Below are 20,428 nucleotides of genomic sequence, written 5' to 3'. Positions count from 1 at the left end.
TGACGACATGCACTGAACAAACACATTAATGTCGGCGTATGTTAATTTATGTTAATGTATATGACAAACACCTTAATGTTGGCTGACATAATGATGCTTAACCTTTATAATAAAGAAAGCTTGAACGTGGAAAAACGTGGAAAAAGGGAAAAAACAACAACAACAACAACAACAACAAAAAAAAACAAATTAGAAAAAGAAGTATAACGCGCATCTCTCTGTCTCTCTCTCTCTCTCTCTCTCTCTCACACACACACACACACACACACACACACACACTCTCTCTCTCTCTCGCCCTCTCTCTCTCTCTCTCTCTTGGCCAGTGTTCAGCTCCTCCTCTCTGTGCTGCCTTTACTTCATCAGATATCCGAACGTGAACAGTTTAGCTGAAGAGCACTTGCCTAAAAAACCGGGAGGGAGCGCGCGCTGAGCATCCACGCTCCAAACGGATCTCAAGCCACGAAATTCGGTATCCCAGGCACTGCTTTCACCATGGACTCGTATCCTGGCATGTTCTTGACTCTGTGTACTTGGCTTTTTTGCTCTTTGCGTTTTTGCGCCGTTACCAAAGCGGAGGTAACTTGCGCCTTGTGCCCGTTTCCAGTGCTTGTAAAAACTGGGGACGTCCAAAACAATCCACGCACTATCATTCCCACGGCTGCTGGGAAATCACTTGTCAGTTTCGCAAGCACGAGATTGCAACCGGTTCTGGAAGGAGTTCATGAGTTGGGAAAAGACGCGAGCGCGAACGGCGCACCAAAGTCGATAGAAGTGGAAGTGGCAGCGCGCTCAACCGGAACGGTCTACAGTGCAAAAACGCCTCCTGAGCAAACTGCACAGGGAAAGCTGGGATTTGATAAAGTAGGTAAAAAAGACAGTGCGTTACTGAGGGGTAAAAGGAGCGTGGCGCAACTGGATGAATTTGGCGCAAGCACGCGAGGCGGAGATTCCGCAGAGTCCACGGATGCGATGCTGTTTGTGGATGGACAGAAACTGCGACGCAACCGCGATGAGGGAAAAGTGACCACCTCCAGATCGGAGGAACCCAAAGTGAGCAGTAGCACTTTCGCCCTGGCTGGAGACTCCGCTCACAACCACGCTGTGGTTTACTGGACCGGACAAAACAGCAGCGTGAGTCTGATGCGTCCGTTCATTTTGTGTTTTTGAGGTTGAGCATTTAGGTTGCTGGAAACCTTCATTCTTCCCTGAAAAGCATTCCAAGTAGAAACCCTTTATAGAACCCCTAACTCCTTTGAAGTGTGGGTACCTTCATACTCTGTGAGTTCCTCAGACTTCTGCAGCAGGTGCGTGGTGTTGCTCCTTCAGTCACTTGTGTGTGCGCGCTTGTCAACTAACAGAGGGCTGTAAATACTTTTATGACTTACATGGACAGGAAACCTCTGACATCATCCTGAACAAAGTGATATAGATCAGACTACATCTAGAGACGTACACACACACACACACACACACAAAATTAAATAGAAAGAGAGGGGATAGAGGGGTTGGCATAATCAGAACAGACCAATTTTGTACCTTTGCATATTTTTGATGTATGTGATGGTGGCTGGTGCTTCGTGGTGTAAGCATTTTAATTTCATGGTGTGATCCATGAATAATTCAGCAATCTTTCAGCCCAATTGTTTCAAAGCTCGATATGGATCTGGTTGGTCAAGGCTATATATATATATGAAATATGTATATGATATATATATGAAATATATGATACATATACAGATGAGGAGAATTGTACTTGCTGTGAAGATCCGAAAGGTGGTATGGAGAGCTAAACAAGAATGGCCACACACACACACACACACACACACACACACACACACACACACACACACACACACACAAACATGCACAGAGAAAGAGAGAGAGAAAAGAGAGAGAGCTTCCTTTTCCTTCTTTCTTATTTATATAAAATGTTCAGAATTCAATTCAGTTTAATTAATTTGTATATAACATTTAACAATTAACATTGTCTCAAAGGAGCTTTGCAGAAGTATAGACACAGAATAATAATAATAATAAAAAAAGTTTAAATAAGTTACTATTTACCTCTGACATCTATCCCTATTACAGATAAATCCTCAGAGAACTTGTGTATTCTGGAGGTTCCCTCATGGTAAACGTTGGACAGTTTGTTCTTCAAAAAAATCAACAAAAAAAAAAACATGGTGGTGGTAGTTCTGTATTTCCACATTTGTTGTTGGTGTTAATATAGCTTCCAGTTTTATTTTTTTAAATAGCAGTAAATAGTGTCTGTTGCAGGGCCCCCAAGTGTCCTCCTAATGATGATGCCTTTAACAGCCAGTTGCAAAATCATTTTCTCCAAAGCTTGGATTAAAACGATATCGCTAGTAGACTCCACTGAAACCTCTAATCATCTCACATTCATTCCATATGTACATAAAAGCAGCATTTTTATGTCAGCATGCCTGACATATTTATACAAAATGTGCACACGGATGTTTCCATCTGTAGAACATCAGCATCATCACTTCGACAGGCCCTACATTTAAATGAACTCTTCCATCAAGCTTATTTTGAGTAAGTGGGTGATAATATTGGAATAGTATTTCTAGTCCAGTGCATGCATTTTTTGGGATGTGGCTATAGGCACTATTTATGTTGGATTTAACAAAGCCAGAATCAGGAGTGGAATATTGAGAATATTCTTAAGATATATTGGAAGGAACTCTGATTGGTCAGAAGTGTTGATTAGTCAAAAGTACTGATTAATTTAACATTACAGATGCCCTGACAGCAATGTTTATAACAAAGCATTCATTTTAACCCTAATATGTTAGAATTTTTTATAATAACAACTAATTCACAGGGACTTCTGCAGTTAATGCCATTAATCCGTTTATGTTTATATTAATAATTTTCAGTGACAGTGATTTTTAACAATCAGAAGTAAAGCTGCAACACTTTTGGGCTTTTTTTGCACTTTCTCTGTAACATGATAAGCTGAAATTGTTTGTCTGATTATTTTGTCTGAGGTACTGGTGAGGGCCAACAGTTTATGGCTGTTATAATGTAAGGTATAAAAAAATGTTTCTTGAGATAATTCCATAGCATTGGATGCAATTGTAAATTGTAAACAAATAAAAAATACAATATTTAAAGTTTATCACTCTTTAATGAATATACATTGGAACTATTTAAAATTGGTGTGTATAAGTCAGTCAGTCTCTCGGGTTTCACAATATTTCGATCACAAAATCATTTTTAAATAACTGCAGATTTGGGCCAAGACATTTTGTGTGATGTCAACATCACCCTGCCTAAGCTGTATTCGATTCACGTTAGTCAAACACGAGTACAGAGTTTATAGAACATAATAACAAAATATTTTATTTTGAATAGTTTAAAAAAAATTACATCACAAATAAAAAAAAAAAATCAATTTTGCTGAAAATGTATTTTGGCCAATTCAAATGCAAACAAAATCTCCCCATCAACTCAGCACTATAACAATATTTTTTATAAGAACGTGTCCTGTTACACTTCTTTTATTTCATTATAATCAGTATACCATACTGTATGTATTTAAAGTATGTGTGTGTGCGTTTTGTTCTCTACTAGTTTTGTATCATTTGGGTATTTCATTGCCACCTAGGGGTGGGCAATACGATAACAAACTTTATCTAAATATTATTAATAATATGTACTTGGTTGGTAATCTTGATATCTTGAGTTTTGAAGCTTGAAATTTCCATCTCCTTCCTGTATCCTGTATGCTCAGAGTTCGCACGGTTTCCCTGTGCTTTGGGAGCTTTATCTGGATACACCAGGTTGTAGACATCTTTTAGGCTGATTAGCATCTCAGAATGTGTGTATGTATATAAGAATGTGCTATATGATTATTTGGCACCCTTCCAGAGTTTTTCCTGCCTTGTGCCTTGAGTGCCACAATGCACTCAACCCCCCCACCCCCCCCCCCACACACACACACACAGCACTCTCGATATATAAAGATTTCATGATATCCATGATATGTTTACATAGCCTCCAGCAATGAATCAAGATATTTCTATTATATCATACCGCCCAGCCCTTATGCCACCCCTCATTTAAAGGCTACTCATTTTTCAGTGTTTGAGCTAAATAATCCTGACGCATCATGGTCTTATTAATTCACTGCGCACTGGAGAATAATGACTACAGTCAAAAAAGTGATTAGATTAACCCATTGCTACACTCCCACCTCCTTCCTTGAATCCTAATCCCATCATGACATAGAAAAATGTACCCAGGCAAGATGACAGCCAGTGTAATGAATACCAGGTGAACTCTACAGTATGTCATTTAGTTAGCAGCAGCAGTCTGCAGCAGTGAAGAGAAATAAAAGCATGTTTTTGGGCTGATTTTCTGAGCTGCCACTGGCTACCGCTGTCACCAGAGTGTCACTATTAAAGCAGATGAAATTCGACATGTTTGTTTGTTTTATATCAAAGTTTTTTTCCTGCTTGTGCTGTATTTCTGTAGTGTTCATGGTTTCCATCATTATGTAATGAAGCTGTTATCATGATTCGCTTTGGTTGAGAAGAATATTGGTTTTTAAGGTTTCTGTATTAAAATAGCTTTAGTCAGGATTTAGATCTTTAGTCTTTGGAGATGATGATGCCCGACTTTGCCTTGGCTTTTATTGAAATAGCAAAAATCAATTTTAGGCACAAATCTTAGTCTTGATTTGGTTTTATCTCTGTGCTAATCTCAGTCCTCTGCTCCCTGGGCTTGATCTGTCAGTATTCATGTGTTAATGGAACACACTATTTCAATTTCAGAAATACATATCATAACAGTCAACAGTTTTCCTGAGTCTGTTATTCTCAGCATGCTTAAATATTAAATCGTTGATAGGATAATTTCTGGAATATTTCTCTGATACCATTTTACAACTTCGCAATTGTAGCAGATCTAGGCACATTTGAGAAACTCACTACCAGATTGAAAGAATAAACTGACAGCTGCTTGTGATAATATATGAGAAGTCTAATAAAAATAGCTCAACAATGAACCTGAGCAATTAATTATAACCCAAGGTTTTATTGATCGCATAATAAGCATGAAGTTGGGCCAGCTATTACACAAACTTAAAAGCTGACAGGAATCTGCATTTGTACGTTATTATTATTATTATTATTATTATTATTATTATTGTTATTATTATTATTATTATTATTATTATTATTATTATTATTATAGAACTTATTTATTTACATTTATTTTGTGCTGAGCTAATTAAGAATTAAGAGGTTATTAAGAATTACTGACACAGCTTTCTTTGATTGGCTGCATGAACCTATAGTATGAGCTAGAAGGAAATGAGACTCAGGTTCTTTATCAGGTTCAAATCCATATTTTCAACAACAAACAATCGGATAGCAAATGTGAAAGCTAGTATTGATGTCTTTTTTGTATCTCAGATTTTGTCATTAATTGCCTCCCTAATTTAGTCTTGGCCCATTTCCACGTATCAGTCAGGGAGGTGATGGTTGGCACATGCTCAAAGATGCCGATGACTGGCTAGTGTCACTGTGGCTAACGGTGGAGAGAAAGAGTACAATATCGTTTTCTCTATCGTTCCTGGGTGAGATGGTAGCTGTGGCAACTTCAGGATTTGATCTCAAGATCTCCAGACAATAAAGGCTTTTCTATTGTGCTACTTAGTGTCTTTATATGTATGAAAGATGTGAAAGCTTATCTTTGCCAGCCCATTAATAGCCACCCCTGCTGATTGTTGTAGACTTAAAAGCAGAAGTGTGAAATGATATGAAATACATCGCCCTCATTTAAGTATTTTTTCACCTGTTAATGTTGCTACTCCTTCCAGTGGCTTAGTCTTCAAGCACACTCCCTAATTTGTTATTATCCTCTTATCCAACCATAAGCCCTTAGAGTCAGAGATCTGCTGTAAATGACCACTGCATCCTGATTCTGTGGAGATTAATCTCGTCTTTAGAACTTCATTTTGCAGCATGCTGCATGGCACATTTGAGATAGCTTAATGCTTGATTGTTTATTTCCTGCTAGTAAATTTCCAATATCTGGGGCCCTTGGAACATCTATTATGAAAGCCCTTTGCTGGCCAAAGCCTGACTGATTTTTATTCGTCCATGTCTTTTTCAGAACTACATAGCACTGTTCATTTCACTAGGATTCATTCTCTAGAGCAATATGCCCACTGTGTTTGCTCCTCATTTGTTCTCTTGTCAACTTGGCTCTGGACTTTGCTTTGTATCATTTGCCCTTTCTGAGCTCCAGCTATTTTCTATTGCTGTCACTTCGTCTGCTTTCTTGTCTTCTCCTTCACTACCTTTGCTGTTACTTGTGTGGACTACGACTTACTAAAGCCCTCTGGCATCCCGTGGTCTTGACAGCTTATGAGCAATATTTCAGCCTCAGTCGTTCTGACGGACGTGAAGTGACAGCCATTACCTCGCTCCTGTTCTGTGTCATTAACGCAGAGGGCTGGTCTTATGTACACTCTTTAGTTAGTTTAGAACTCACTGGAGGGCATGCCAGAAAACTGGAAAGAATAGCACAGCCAGAGAAGCTTAGAAATTTCATATTCCTATTCAGGCAGTTTTACTTCTTATTTTTGTTTTTTTTCGATGCACAGACTGTGCTATGGTTGATGTCACACATTTGCTGAGAAAATCAAAACAGCTGATTTGCATGAAAGGTTAGCTGGTGCACTGGCACACCTAAATGGACCTTAATGCAGATTCACTTCACAGCGACGTGAGTCACACTTGATTCACAGGGTCATGCACCTCAGGGCTTTCTTTGAAGCTATTCAAGTCTCAGTGTAAATGTAGGGACAATGCAGACATTTGAGTAACAACATACATATTAGCTGTGGATTTTAGGGAAACTGTTTTAGGGTGTCGGGATCAGGAGGAGACAAAAATGTATGTTTAACATTCAAAGCAATGTAAGCAGCCTCAGGTTTGTCTCGTTAAACACAGGTTTTTTTCAAGTAAAAGTCTTTGCTCAGTGACGATTATAAAAAAATAATAATAATAATTACTAATTATTAGAGATGAGCCGGATACTCGGCTGAAACGAGTATCCGGTACGGATAAAGCACTTCTGCCGAGTACGAGTATTATACGAGTAATACGAGTCAATATCTGTGCTCGGATTGAATGAAAATCATCATTGGGTAGCTGATTGTGTCAGCGTTCTGTGATAGGCTAGTCACAGCGCCCCTCCCCTACACACATACAGATGTATTGTGTTGCTGTGTCTCGCTCTGCTCACTCACAATCACACACAGAACAGCTCTCTGTCTCTCCCTCAGTCACTCGGGTTCGCGGGTCTTTTCCGTTAACGTTTAGGGTTTCTTCAGCTTTTTACTTCGGGTTGTAACGTTAATAATACGTACTTTCTAACCAGTAGAGTTCTGGTAAACGTGGGTTCGTTCAGACGTGGTGCTTGCTTGGTAGAATGCGACTCGCATTGCGTCTCTGCCTGTCGGACATTTTTTTTTCTTTTTTAAACCTTCAGCTGTCTCTAACCAGTAACCAGACACTAAGTGTCTGACACGTTTTGCTGTATTTCATAAAAACATAAAGGTAGTAAGCTAGTGTTATAAATATTTCAAATTAATTATCAACCCGTTTCAAGACAAGCCCCGCCTACTTCCGGGTTATGCCCCACCCACTCCGAGGATACAGATACAGATAATTCATATGGTTAACAGATACTGATACAGATACAGATAATGCTGTACTCGCTCATCCCTACTAATTATAAATTAACTGATCTAAAAACTTACCTTTAAAATAGTCCAATACTTTATAAACCACAATGTTGAACAAGTGAACTACTTTGGGCCAGTATGGTTTACAAATTACACATTACTAAGCAAGTTCCTTGGGGTGCCTAAGAAAAAAAAAAGTTCCTTAAAAGAAAAATGTCAAGTGGAGTTAAAAGACATAATTTTATTAGAGAGTGTTTATTAATCTGCCTTTATCTGAAGGGTGCATTCCATTGGCACAAATGGACTGAACACATTTCCTCTGTAATTTACTGCCAAAAAGACACACGTTTTCCAAATTTTAGATTTCCTCAGTGCCTTGCATAAGTACAAGCCCCCCCCGAATTTGTGATATTAAATAGAGAGATTACACAACGTAAGATTGAAATAGTTTGCAATATTATCTACAACAACAAGAAGAAAGTTAGAATCATAATTAGTTAATTTGGAAAGAGACATGTTTATAGTGTGAAATTTTTAGCTTGCTCTGTTTTGCCTCTTTGTAGAATAACATGCACTAGCCCTATCTTTTAAATTTGATTTAAATTCTATTAAGGTCTACACTGAGTTTGGCAGACTTAAGCATCTGCCATAATTTGTTGGATCGTATAAAAGCGCGTTCGTTAAACACCGACAAAACACTGACTCACCAGAAAAGCAGTGGGACGTCATTAATTATTTACTCCCTCAAAAACATCGTTCTACCCCCTTCTTACTAATTAGTGTTTACAAATTCACTTCCCTGGCCCCCTTTTGCTTTCCGCTGCATGTTAGTAGTAGCATGTGGCCGGATGCCACGCTCCAAGGATTTATCTCTGAGTTGCCCTGGGAATCGGGTATCTTGGCTGAGGTTGTTTCTGTGATGGTGCCAAGTAAATGTCTGCGTGCAGAGAACACTTTCAGCCCACTGTGCTTCCGAGCACCTCGTGAGGCGTCGCTTTGGACAATAGAACCTAGGAATATCATTGGGGATTCATAGGCTTCAGACCATTTGTTGTGGAAATGACAGTGATGTGAAATGGGCAGATTTCATCACTCACTAGTATTCAAGGCAAAACCATTTTCTTTCATTTTCTGTGATGTTTCATGTATGGTTTTTCATTCTCTCCAACATTACTCTTTCCAGACAGGTGACATTATGTATAACTCATATGTTTTAAAGAAAGAAAAGCTTACACAGGATGAAGGATTTGGAGAGGCAATATTCACAAATCTAGGTGTCCTCATTACTGTGACTGATTCTTCTGGAAGCCTATTAGCGAAGGACGTAGTTCCCTTGTGTTAATGACATTGACATAAGAGAGTGTCACATTTGACTCTGCTTAATACTATTGACCTAAACCTGTTCCCTTCCGTGTGTTATCTATTTTAAATCTTTATTGCTTTCTCTTATTCTCTCTTGCTGTCTATAAAATGTGGTGATTAGAACCATGTCTCAGCAGTACCACTAATCACCACAATGGTACTGGGGTGAGCAACTCATAAGCATAATGGGTAATGTGGTGGGCAAATCTTAAATTAATTAGTTTGGCCACTGGGTAAGTTAAAGCGTAATGGAGTTTGCCTGGGTCTGTGTTTTGGGTAGACGGAAACATAGCTGACCAGGTTAAAATGTAATGTAACAACACATTGCAAGGGTTTTTTCACCAAATAAACTGGATTATAGATTAAGTATTACAGACTAAGGAAAACACAGCAAACCAAAACAAAAGTTTTCAACCAAACAAAACAAAGGTTCTCACCAAAACAAAAGTTACTAGTCAAACGTATTTTTATTTACTATATATTAGAAAAAATTAACAAGCAGGGAAAATGAAAATTTGCTATATTTGATATTTTCAAAAGCAGATTATGTAATTTTTACTAAAACAACTTTTCAAAATGTTTTTTTATGTCATAGTCAAGATTTTGTCTTAAGGAATATATATAATAAAGTGTACTGTGGCATAATTTATCACAATATGAACACCGTGTCATCATGCTGCATAGCCTAAGTTGTCACACACAGTGTTGTCAGTGTTGTACATGATTCTGAGAAGATTACTGCATGCTGATTAATCAGAGAAGTAAAAACTCCTCTAATGGCTCACTCCTCAGCTGATATGTGTAGTGTAGCAGGTGGACTGGTAGGACACAGTGAGGTGTGTCACACCAGCATGAAGCACATTAACTTTAAACATAGCCTACATGTCAAATAAAACTTTCATTTTGAAAAAGTCAATAACAACTTCTTATTCTGTTTGAACATTCTTATCCACTGGGCAACTGTAAATAAAAAATGTATATCCTGGACAGAAAATCTGCTTGACCTGGACACTTTGTGATTTTTCCACCCCTGCAATGAATAAATGTCCAGTAGACAGTTTTCCATGGTCAAGGTCTCATTATCGTATTCCTTTAATGTTGCCATTGACATAATCTTGTCATGTATAACTAATCATGATTAAACAGTAAACATTCATATATCAGTTTCATGTTTCAGGGATTGACAAAACTATATGCACTATTGTGTTATAAACCACAACAAATGTGTTATAAACCACAATGAATGTGTAATAAACCATTTGTTAGCCATGACATATATATATATACAAATAAATCTCATGAAATTCAGGAAAGGACAACATTTGTAAGAAAAGCTAATTGGGCTAACCGTACTTAGCACTCACCAGAATTTGAAATTTTAACCCTTTTTACCAGTACACGTCACGTCATGTTTCTGACATGAATTATTGTATGGCCACAAATCTAAAGTTAAATTAGACAACAGAACATGGTTTAATCTAAAGTTAAATTAGACAACAGAACATGGTTGGCGTTCATTCTGTGATGTTTTTTCCCTTTGTTCAGATAACCTTGTACAGAATTTTAGTGTTTGATGATAATACCTTCAAATTTTGAGGCATCTCAGAGAGCAGAAATGGATTTGATATAACCATTTACTTTGAAATTGTAAACATTTATGTGAAAAAATACGCTGCTTTTATTTTTCAAATGTTTTTATGAATATATTGCCCCATAAATAAGCCCTGCATGCCTACTTTCATTTAAACCATTAATGCCCCTTTTCCACCAAAAAGAACCGGGTGCTGGTTCAGAGCTAGCACTGGTGCTGGTTCAAAGTTGGTTCCACTGGCGAACCTTCTAAGAACCGGTTTGCCTTTCCACCGGCTAAAGAGCCATCACAGAGCCGAGTCTGACGTCACTGTATACGTGTCGCGTTTACCAGCAACGTTAGCGCAGCAGCGGCAAACACAAACACATCAACAATGGTGGATGTTGCTTTACTGTTAATGCTCATGGCTTTGCGAACCTACATTAACATCCAAACACAGCGAATCCAACGTATACGTGCAGCTCCATGTAATCTGTATAAACGGAGTTTGTAATCGAGAAAGTACATAACGTTATTTTATCATTAACACAGAAAAAATTTAGCCTTAGCATGTAGCTACTTACTATCATGTGTGCTGATAAGGTATCATATCGCGGTAAAGTAAAAGTGTATTAACATTAGTATACTTAAGGTATATTATCAAATTCGCTAACAGCCCACAGCCCACAGCCTCTGACACAAGCGGTTCTTAAGTCTAGACCAGCAACATTTTGCTGCTACTTAAGAACCACTTTTCCTGGTTCAGAGCCGGTGCTTTGGCTGTCGAAAAAGAAAGAACTGGTTCTAAATTAGGCTCTGGCTCCGAACCAACACTCAAACTGCCTCGGTGGAAAAGGGGCATAAGTGTGGAATGTGTCACCCAAAAACAGGTTTCCAAATTGACAAAAATAAATTATTATACTTTTTTTGGACTCTGGCACAGACAGGTAAAAGCAGTATAGCTTTGAGCCTCCTTCATGAACAGTTTATATATATTAAAGGGTCTTTTTATTTGTCTGTGTAACTTGACGTGAACTGGTCACTTGAAATGTGATTTGTAAAGACTGCTTTGACCCTGCAGGTTGCAGGATGTGGCTATACATTCAACATCGATTTTTACACATCAAAGTAATTGCCATTGCAAGTCCAGAATGAAGAAATTTTGCATTTTGCATAGAAAGGGAAAACTTTAATTAGAAAGCTAAATAATCTAGTTAAGAAGGTGGGATTGGAGCCACAGGTTGCTAACCCTTATGTTACAGCTTAAAGAGTATTTTGCTTGCACAGCTGATAAAATGCTTCCATTCAAAATACCTGCTACAGTTGTAGAGTCTAGTTCAAAGAGTACAAAAAAAACTGTGCAAGCAGAAGACTGACTCAGACTGAATGCTGATGCACATCTCAAGCTGTAGTTATACTATGAACATTAATGCCAACTTTTCACAAGAAAAATGGTGTCTCAATCATATTTACATACATACAGTATGTTCAGAATACATTGTTTGGTTAATTCGAATAACATACTGTATTTATATCTGATTACCTCCCTGGATTTTTCTACTTCCATCCACTTGCTGAAACTAACGATGCACTGCAGCTGTCCAGATAAAGTGGGACAAAATGTGTATTCGAGACCATGATGTTCCTCAGTTATTCATTTTTTGGGGACAACTGAAATGGGGTTGGGTTTTCAGGCATTCTCACAGGAATAGTGTTCTTTAGACGCCATGGTAACAGTGATGAAAGGCCTTGCAATTTACAACTGAAAGCTCTGTGAATAGTAGCATAGGCTGTCACTAGCTGTTAACACTATCAAAATGTGTGTGTGTGTCAAGTCGTGAACTCACAAAGCTTTTGGTGTGAAATCTTTGCAGATGTTTGTGACAGACTAAGATTTTCACCAGCCATGCTTTACTATGCTCTAACATCTTTTTGAAGCTCACTTGAACTTTATTTGTGTCTCTTCAAGGGAGAATTCATAGTTGGGGAACATTAAATAAGTTATACACAAGCTGAGTAGATTGTAAACACACACACAAACACACAAACACACACACACACACACAGTGCTTACTTCTGTTAAACGAGAAAAGAGAAAGACACAGAGAGGCAGAAAAGAGAAGAGATAGACATAAAAGAATTTTTGATGTTTATTTATTTTTTATTGATTATTGTAAAGCTGGATGTTAATATGTAATGCGTTTGTAACAGATTTCTGTGGTTATTCTGTACTGAGTTTAGATTGTTATTAACCAGTTATTGTAAATGGTGTTGAATTTTCTTTTAAATCATCATGTGTCTGCATAGTGTATCTGTCTTTGTGTGTGTGTGTGTGTGTGTGTGTGTGTGTGTGTGGGAGTGTAAAATTGAGGCGTGTAAGGATCTGGATAACAGATAAAACAGTTAATAAGTGTTACTAAGCTTTGTTGATGCCATTATTCTTTGTATATTACACTGTGTGTGTGTGTGTGTGTGTGTGTTTGTGCGCGCGCACGCAGGTGCATCAGAGGAAGTGTAGATGTTTTAACTAAAGTTATATCACTTACATCTCACAGCCTTCAGCTGACTATATAACGGTGCTCTGAATGCATTACTAACGTACGGAACATATGTGTCTTTAGCAATCGACTTATTTTAGCCACATTTTTATCTTTGAGTCAATGATACTTTATTATTTCTATTTCAGTACTTTACTTACACTACATGTCTAACGGACTATATTAACTATACACAGGCACAGAGAGCTAAGTAATTACTTATGATTATATTCATTGATTAAAGTGTGTGCTATGTGCTGATGCCAATGATTGCTAACTAGTCAGGACTGAATTCTAATTAGATTTATTCGGCCAAGCTAGTCAGCTAGCTAGTGAGCAACCTATGACAGAAATTTACCTCAGAATTTACCTCACCGTTGCCACATTTGTTAGAGAAGACTAATGTTAATGTAATGACTAATGTAAATTGTTTGATATTTATGAAATACTGTTTTGAAAATGTAAATGAAGCACAAGCTAGCAAGAGCTAACGTTTAAAGATCATTAAGAAAGGCAGTTAGTGGTTAGTTTTAACTAAAACCTTTTGGTAGGTGATCACTTTAAGAGGGTTTAGTGTTAGTCAGCTGTAATTGCAGCTGAATTGATTAAAAATGATGTTTTAAGGGATATTTCTGAGCACTGATGGCTAATTGCAGAAATTATACCCTATATTTAAACACTGATGTATGATTTGTACTAATTTATTGATAAAATGAGCTTTATCTGTAAAATTGGTGTGTTTCGGTTGAAGGATATAACCGTTTTAAATGAAGAATATGTTTTATACAAGTCAGAAAAGTCAGCTACTTTTTAGCTACTCTCTTGTAGCTAAACCATATTCAGCTAGTGGACAGCTTTCTACTTTACCTGGACTGTAATGTATACAGTTATAAATGTGTTGTTTTTCACACAAACTTACTTGAATAAAGTGAAGGAGATAAAGTTATAGGTTTATAACAATTAAAATGTATAAATTTTGTCACAGACTTGGTTTAACACGGGATGATTCACTTTTTTTCATATCATTCAGCTACAGTATGCTGGCTGTTCTGTTAAGGTCAGAATGACCCTTTTGTTGAAGTGGAACAATATTAAAATGACCTTTGTGTCATTTTTGTGTGCTTGGCTCAGCTTCTTTAATAAAAATCAAATGCTATTTTTAAACTACTGTGTATATTTTTATTACAGAGATCACATTGAGGGCATTTGAATCTTACGTTAACAAGTATCCTATATTAAAAAAAATCCAAAATGGTGACTTTTGTTGCTGTAACATTTCCTGTATCGTTATTTGCATTTATATGAATCAAGTGGAATCCCAAGCATGTGCATTTTCATACACCTTAGAATGATTAGTAACTTAATTAATTACCCTGTCTCTTGACTGCTATAAACCTGCAGCATATAATTCCCATTCACAGACTTAATTTACTCCTCTAAATACTGTGCCTGGAGTTTTCTTGTTTGTGTATGTGTGTGTGTGTATGTGTGTGTGTGTGTGTGTGTGTGTGTGTGTGTATGGTTGTTGGTCCCCCCACCCCACCGATGCTACTTCTTCCGGGCGCTGAGTTACAGCTCCTAAACGAGTGGGTATAAATAATAAAAGAGAGGGCTAGAACGTTGCCTGCATGGTTATTGCCTGTCTCCTCGAGCTCAATATAAGCAGGAGGAAATTACGCATCCTATTACCCTGTCCCTCTGTGCGTGCTGTGACGTTCCTGTGGCTGACTCTAAAAGTCAAAACTTTATGAAAGGGAAAGAGTGAGAAAGAGAGAGAGAGGCACATTATGTACCTGGTTTTATGCAGATTTAAAATTTGCACACATGAAATCCTGAATGGAAGCTGCAGGAGTTAGAAGAAAAATGACAAAATATTGCAAAAAAAGTTTTTGTACTTGACTGGTGTGGTAAAGTAGATCTTTTACGAAAGAGCAGATATAACAGGCATAAGATAATAAAGAGATAATACATTGTGGTTTGCTTGAACTAAAAAAATAAAGCACAATTGTGTTTACCTTAAAACTGATTATTTTCCAATAAGAACACTCACCAAAGTGTTTTATTTCTCTCCTGAAGAATTGTCTGTAATGGAAAAGTTAAAGGTTAAAACTCTGATACTGGAGACTTCTTCCCAACATGTTAATTGAACATCTAGTCACAGAAAGCTTTAGCAGATAAACAGAAACAGTTACACTTTTATGTGGCTGTGTCCGAGCTGTTATGTGAGCTGTTAGATGACCGATGCTTGTTTTTTCATACATGAACTAATCAGTATAAAAATATTAAAGCATTACTTTGGTTTAACTTAGAAAATACATAACATACATATGAATAAGATTTTGCAGAGCACAGATTATCACAATGTTTTAATTATCTCTCCTGAAGCCTGATGAATTATTGCAGAAATAATACGAGCTGTCTGACAAGTTTAAAGCCACCTAATGATTAATAGAAATTCTCAGACATAGTGTTGTTTGTATTCGCTCATTTAGACCATTCGCTGTAGCTCGGTGTATTTGGTTTGCTAATGAAAGTTGAATCATTTTTCTTTAATCGTGTAATAATATATCAACACAAACAAGATGACTAATATTTTCATGTTGAACTGGTTTTGGCTGCAGTTATATATTGATACCCACGACATGGCTGCTTTATTGATTTATGGCCCGTTTAATCTGTAATTTGCTTTTTTATTTTATATTTTATATTATATAACACTAGTTGTGCATATGTTATTAACATTTAAATGCACTGTTCAGTTCAGCATGGACTCACACCTGCAAATTTAAACAGATTGCAAGAATCAAGTCATATAAATTGTTACAGAGGTTAAGGATAATGTGCAGATAATCTCTTATCATTTCTTTTTTCCTGAATTTGACTGAAATCCAAGCAAATCAGGCTAATATGAAATAAACAAATTGGTATTGATTTGATACAAATTGATTTGAATTCATTTTTCAGAAATGTTAGCAAATAAAGTTCAAAAGAAATCAAACATGATTGATATATTTGATTTTTTGTTCCCCACAATGTTGTGTTTTTGGTTTTGTTGTGCTATTAGATTTAGTGTTGTTTTCTAATTTGCTGTTGTGTAATTGGCTATGCAGTTGCCTTTCTGTTTTTTTTTCTTGTTGTATTTATATTTTTACAATAGCGTTAGTTGTTGCATTGTCTAATTTGATGTGCTGTTTTTGCTTCTTAATTTGTTTTATGTGGTAGCCTAGTGGTTAAAGCACTGGGCTACCAATTGGAAGGTTATGAGTTTGATTCCCAGGTTCACCAGACTGCCACTGCTGGGCCCCTGAGCAAGGCCCTTAACCCACAATTGCTCAGTTGTATAAAATGAGTTAAAAATGTTGCTTTGGATAAGGGCGTCTGCTAAATGCTGGAAATGTAAATGTTTTGCACTTGTGAGTCACTTTAGTAAAAATTTGGAAGGTGTACATGAAGTGAAAAGGGGTAAAAAATATATTTTGTTAATCATATATAGGTAACTGGGAAAGAATACAAATATTTTGTTTACATTATAATCATGGAAAGTTCAATTAAAGTAAAAATAAGTGCTGTTTACACTTTGGAATGTTTGGAATGTTATTTGATTGTTTTTGTTGGTGTCTTGATTGCACAAATCTCAATGAAACAATGCACATTGAATAGAACGCTGGTAGTAGTGCCATATGATGCATTTTGACACATCGCCCACTCCTAGGTTTTTGTTATCACAAAAAAATTGGAAAAAACCTGTGTTAACTCCATTCTGCTACCAATAGCGTGATTAATCTGGGTAATCACCTAACAGATTCAAGGTAACAGTTTAAATTTCCTTGGGGTTATATCAGGAGGAACAATATAAAAAGGATTACAATGATCTTAGGCTATGAGGGTGAAAATTGGAACAGCAGGAGGAGACCAACTTTGTTTGTCTGTGTATATGTGTGTCTGCACACGAGCGCTGTATTACGAGTATTGGATTTGGGTGCACAATTAACAGACCTACTGAAGAGCAGCACTATGACAACTGCCCGCTCTTCAGTTACCATGGCAATGCCAACAGCATTCACCAAAGGAAGCCAGGCTTTTAAAAGCAGAGTATATTAAAGGGGGGTGAGAGGACACTCGTTCTACAGGAAAGAGAACAGCTCGTACGCACTGCATGCCAAATGTAAACAGGTCTCAGATTACTCTAGTGCAAGAGGAACACTTAAGAGCTAATTGAAATGATATGTACACACACTTCAGATGTGTAGTGTAAGGGATGATGCCATCTTCTAACGTGAATACACACAATACATAGCATGAAGCTCAGCGAGGCTTCATCTGTACAACTGTAAATGGACTGTGGTACAGTATATGGCTTGATATATAGTTTTTCCAGAAATAAGATTTTACAAAAAGATTATTTGCCAATTATTTTGAAGATCCAATTTTCTCTTTTTTTTAATTTTTTTTTCTAATTCTGTAGTCAATCTGGAATTTGAGATTGGACCTACACTCGTTGTTGTCCTATAGCTTCTCCTTCTTTGAGATTGCCACAGTAGATAATTCTTCTGCATATTTTGAGCTTGAAGACCTGACTTATTATCCTATAAAAAAAAAATCAAATACTAAGCTTATGATTAGTTTGACATCTACATTGCCATACATAAGTATTTGTATCCCCTTGAACTTTTCCACTGGGCATCAATCCTGAGAGCAGCATCTCCCCAGTGAAGCATGGTGGTGGTATCATCATCTTAAGAGTTACCTATGGCCTCTTGATTGCTTCCCTAACTAATCCCCTCTTTATTTTTCTCCTAAACAAGGCACTGTATGTTCATCCAATGAAGAGCACTTAGTGTTGTATAAAAATGGGACTCTCTAATGCATTATATAAATAACTTTTAAAAGCATCATTATATCCTCAGAGTACTCAACCATGCTTACAGTCAAGCTCAATGAGGCCATCATAATCGGCCCTTATTTATCAACGTTTGAAACATACAGTAGATGGGGAGAATCGCATTACAGAATTATGACAGTAGGTGATGCTTTCTTAATAGTATTTTCTTAGATACAAACAAAATGGCAGATGAAGGCAGAGTTTGAGAAAAGCTAAGTAAGGAAGATTGACATCAGCCACTTTCTTGGTGATGGTAAAGGTGACACAAAGTTTACAATTGTGCACTTAGACACTAGAAAGTCATAAATTATTTATATATTGTTATACATTATTTATATGTTCATATATTATACAATTAAATAAAGGTATTTCTTTACGAAAAAAAAAAATAAAAGTTATTTTAGTAGCTCAACCCTTTCTGTATATCTCACATCGTTTGACAGTTTCTGTCTGTCGCTCAATTATTTTCTGAACCTTAGGTTAAAAGGCAAACATACTTACACATGAATATGCGTGTTGCTTAAAAGCTTGTTGTCCTCTTTTATTTTGATTCCTAATTAATTACAAGTCAATTACAATCCCTTAAAAACAAACAAACAAACAAAAAAACAGGACTGCACTTAGCATCATAGGCTAATGCTTAATAATCTGATTATCTGAAACAGAAGCAAGCAAAAATATTTTGTCTTTTGCTGTTAGATTTCTATCAATATTACACAATTGCTGGTGAATAACTTCAGTTATCTTAAGAATTCAGAGCCATGTTTTTCCCAGTATAGCATGTAGAAATCCTTACTCCTGGTATCTGCTGAAGACACCATACAGTTTTTTATTTTTTCTTCACAGCTAGTGAGAATTCTGAGCAAATTAAAAATATTTGAATGATACAAAATATTTCATTTCTCCCTCTGATTTTGAAGGTTGCGATTACATTAAGTGTCATTTTTAATTAGCTTAAAAGTTTTAATATAGCGCAATAAGGATTATGCTACTTGGAAAAAAAAAACAACTACTTGAACGAATTGTCAAAGTTATTTGCAAGCTTTTCAATTGTGACAGAAAAGATCCAAAAGTGCCTATTCGGTGCCTCCCAGAAAACAATGCACGGTGGGCAAGTGCATCAAGTGGGTAAATATCAGTGGACTATTTTATGTTGTTACTGACCCATTTGGGGACTGTAGGTAAATGAAACCCCACATTTTAGACAAACGGGGGCGCTAGTGAGCCACTTAAGAGACACACCTTTGTCTGACCTTTTTATCCGCACTTAACAGCCGACAAATGTGATGTATGTGTCAAATTTCAAGTTAATCTAAGCACGCCAAAAGCCTTAAATATGCCTGAAATAAAAGTAAACTTTGACACGATGCCATGGCAACAGTGTTTGAAATATCAAAAATCCGTTCGCAATTTTGCATCTCCAATATCTCTGCGTCATGGTGGCTAAGTCTGGTCTCAATTGTATGAATCCCCTAGGAGGAGCATTTACCGCATGCAGCTGACAAAAAATCCACCTTTGTGACTGACACACTTCCTGGGGCCTGTTGGTGGCGCTATACCCGGGACTCACAATAAGCACATCGATGCGATCAGAATCCTTGGCCGAACATACACACCGCGTGTCATCACAATAAGACATTTTTTGCCTTAGATATTAGACACTTCCTGTTTCTCTGAATTCGTCATAAATTAGTCGCCTCAAAAATCCCTTCGCAATTTAGCAAGTGCAATGTCTCGGCATCATGTTGACCACTTTTGGTGTCAATCGCATGAATGTCCTAGGAGGAGTATTTAAAAGTTCACCGCATGCACTTATAAAACAATCCAAAATGGCTGACTTCCTGTTGGGCGGAGCTCATAGTTTAGAGCGCGAAAGTTGTTCGGGTCGATGAAATCTATATGCGTACCAACTCTCATACATGTGCGTACATAATTGCCCGATCTGTGCACCAATGTTTGTTTTTGCATTACAGGGGGCGCTACAGAGCCCCCCTGCCACGCCCGTATTCCAACCTTTGTCCAATCCTAGTGTCGCGCGACTCTGACATGTGTTCAAAATTTCAAGAGTTTTCGAGCATGTTAAGGGACCCCAATTGGCCAATGTGTGGGAAAAAAAAAATAAAAAATAAATAAATAAATAATACTCCCGAGGGAAAACAATAGGGCTTCGCACCATTCGGTGCTCAGGCCCTAAAAAAAGTACCATTCCGTACTCGGGCCCTAATGATTCGAAAGCATTAATGATTTTTCGGACATTTACATAATTTAACATATTATCTCTCCCGTCTCCGCCTTGTGTGTGTGGAGTTTGCATGTTCTCCCCGTACCTCGGGGGTTTCCTCCGGGTACTCCGG

General features: G+C 37.2%; 1 protein-coding gene across 1 annotated transcript in view; it reads left to right on the top strand.

Annotated features, from left to right (window-relative positions):
• Window positions 1-386: 386 nt before the first annotated feature.
• sorcs3a (sortilin related VPS10 domain containing receptor 3a) overlaps window positions 387-20,428 on the top strand; it is a 254,741-nt gene continuing 234,699 nt past the window's right edge. The window contains exon 1 of the mRNA XM_060860184.1: window positions 387-1,131. Within this exon, the coding sequence (XP_060716167.1) occupies window positions 493-1,131 (639 nt within the window). The 5' untranslated portion in view covers window positions 387-492. The remainder of the gene's footprint in view (window positions 1,132-20,428) is intronic.

The sequence above is a fragment of the Tachysurus vachellii genome, chromosome 24, assembly GCF_030014155.1.
Source record: "Tachysurus vachellii isolate PV-2020 chromosome 24, HZAU_Pvac_v1, whole genome shotgun sequence".
NCBI lineage: Eukaryota > Metazoa > Chordata > Actinopteri > Siluriformes > Bagridae > Tachysurus > Tachysurus vachellii.
Note: the sequence above shows the minus strand (reverse complement) of the source record. Positions and strands in the feature narration are given on the sequence as shown.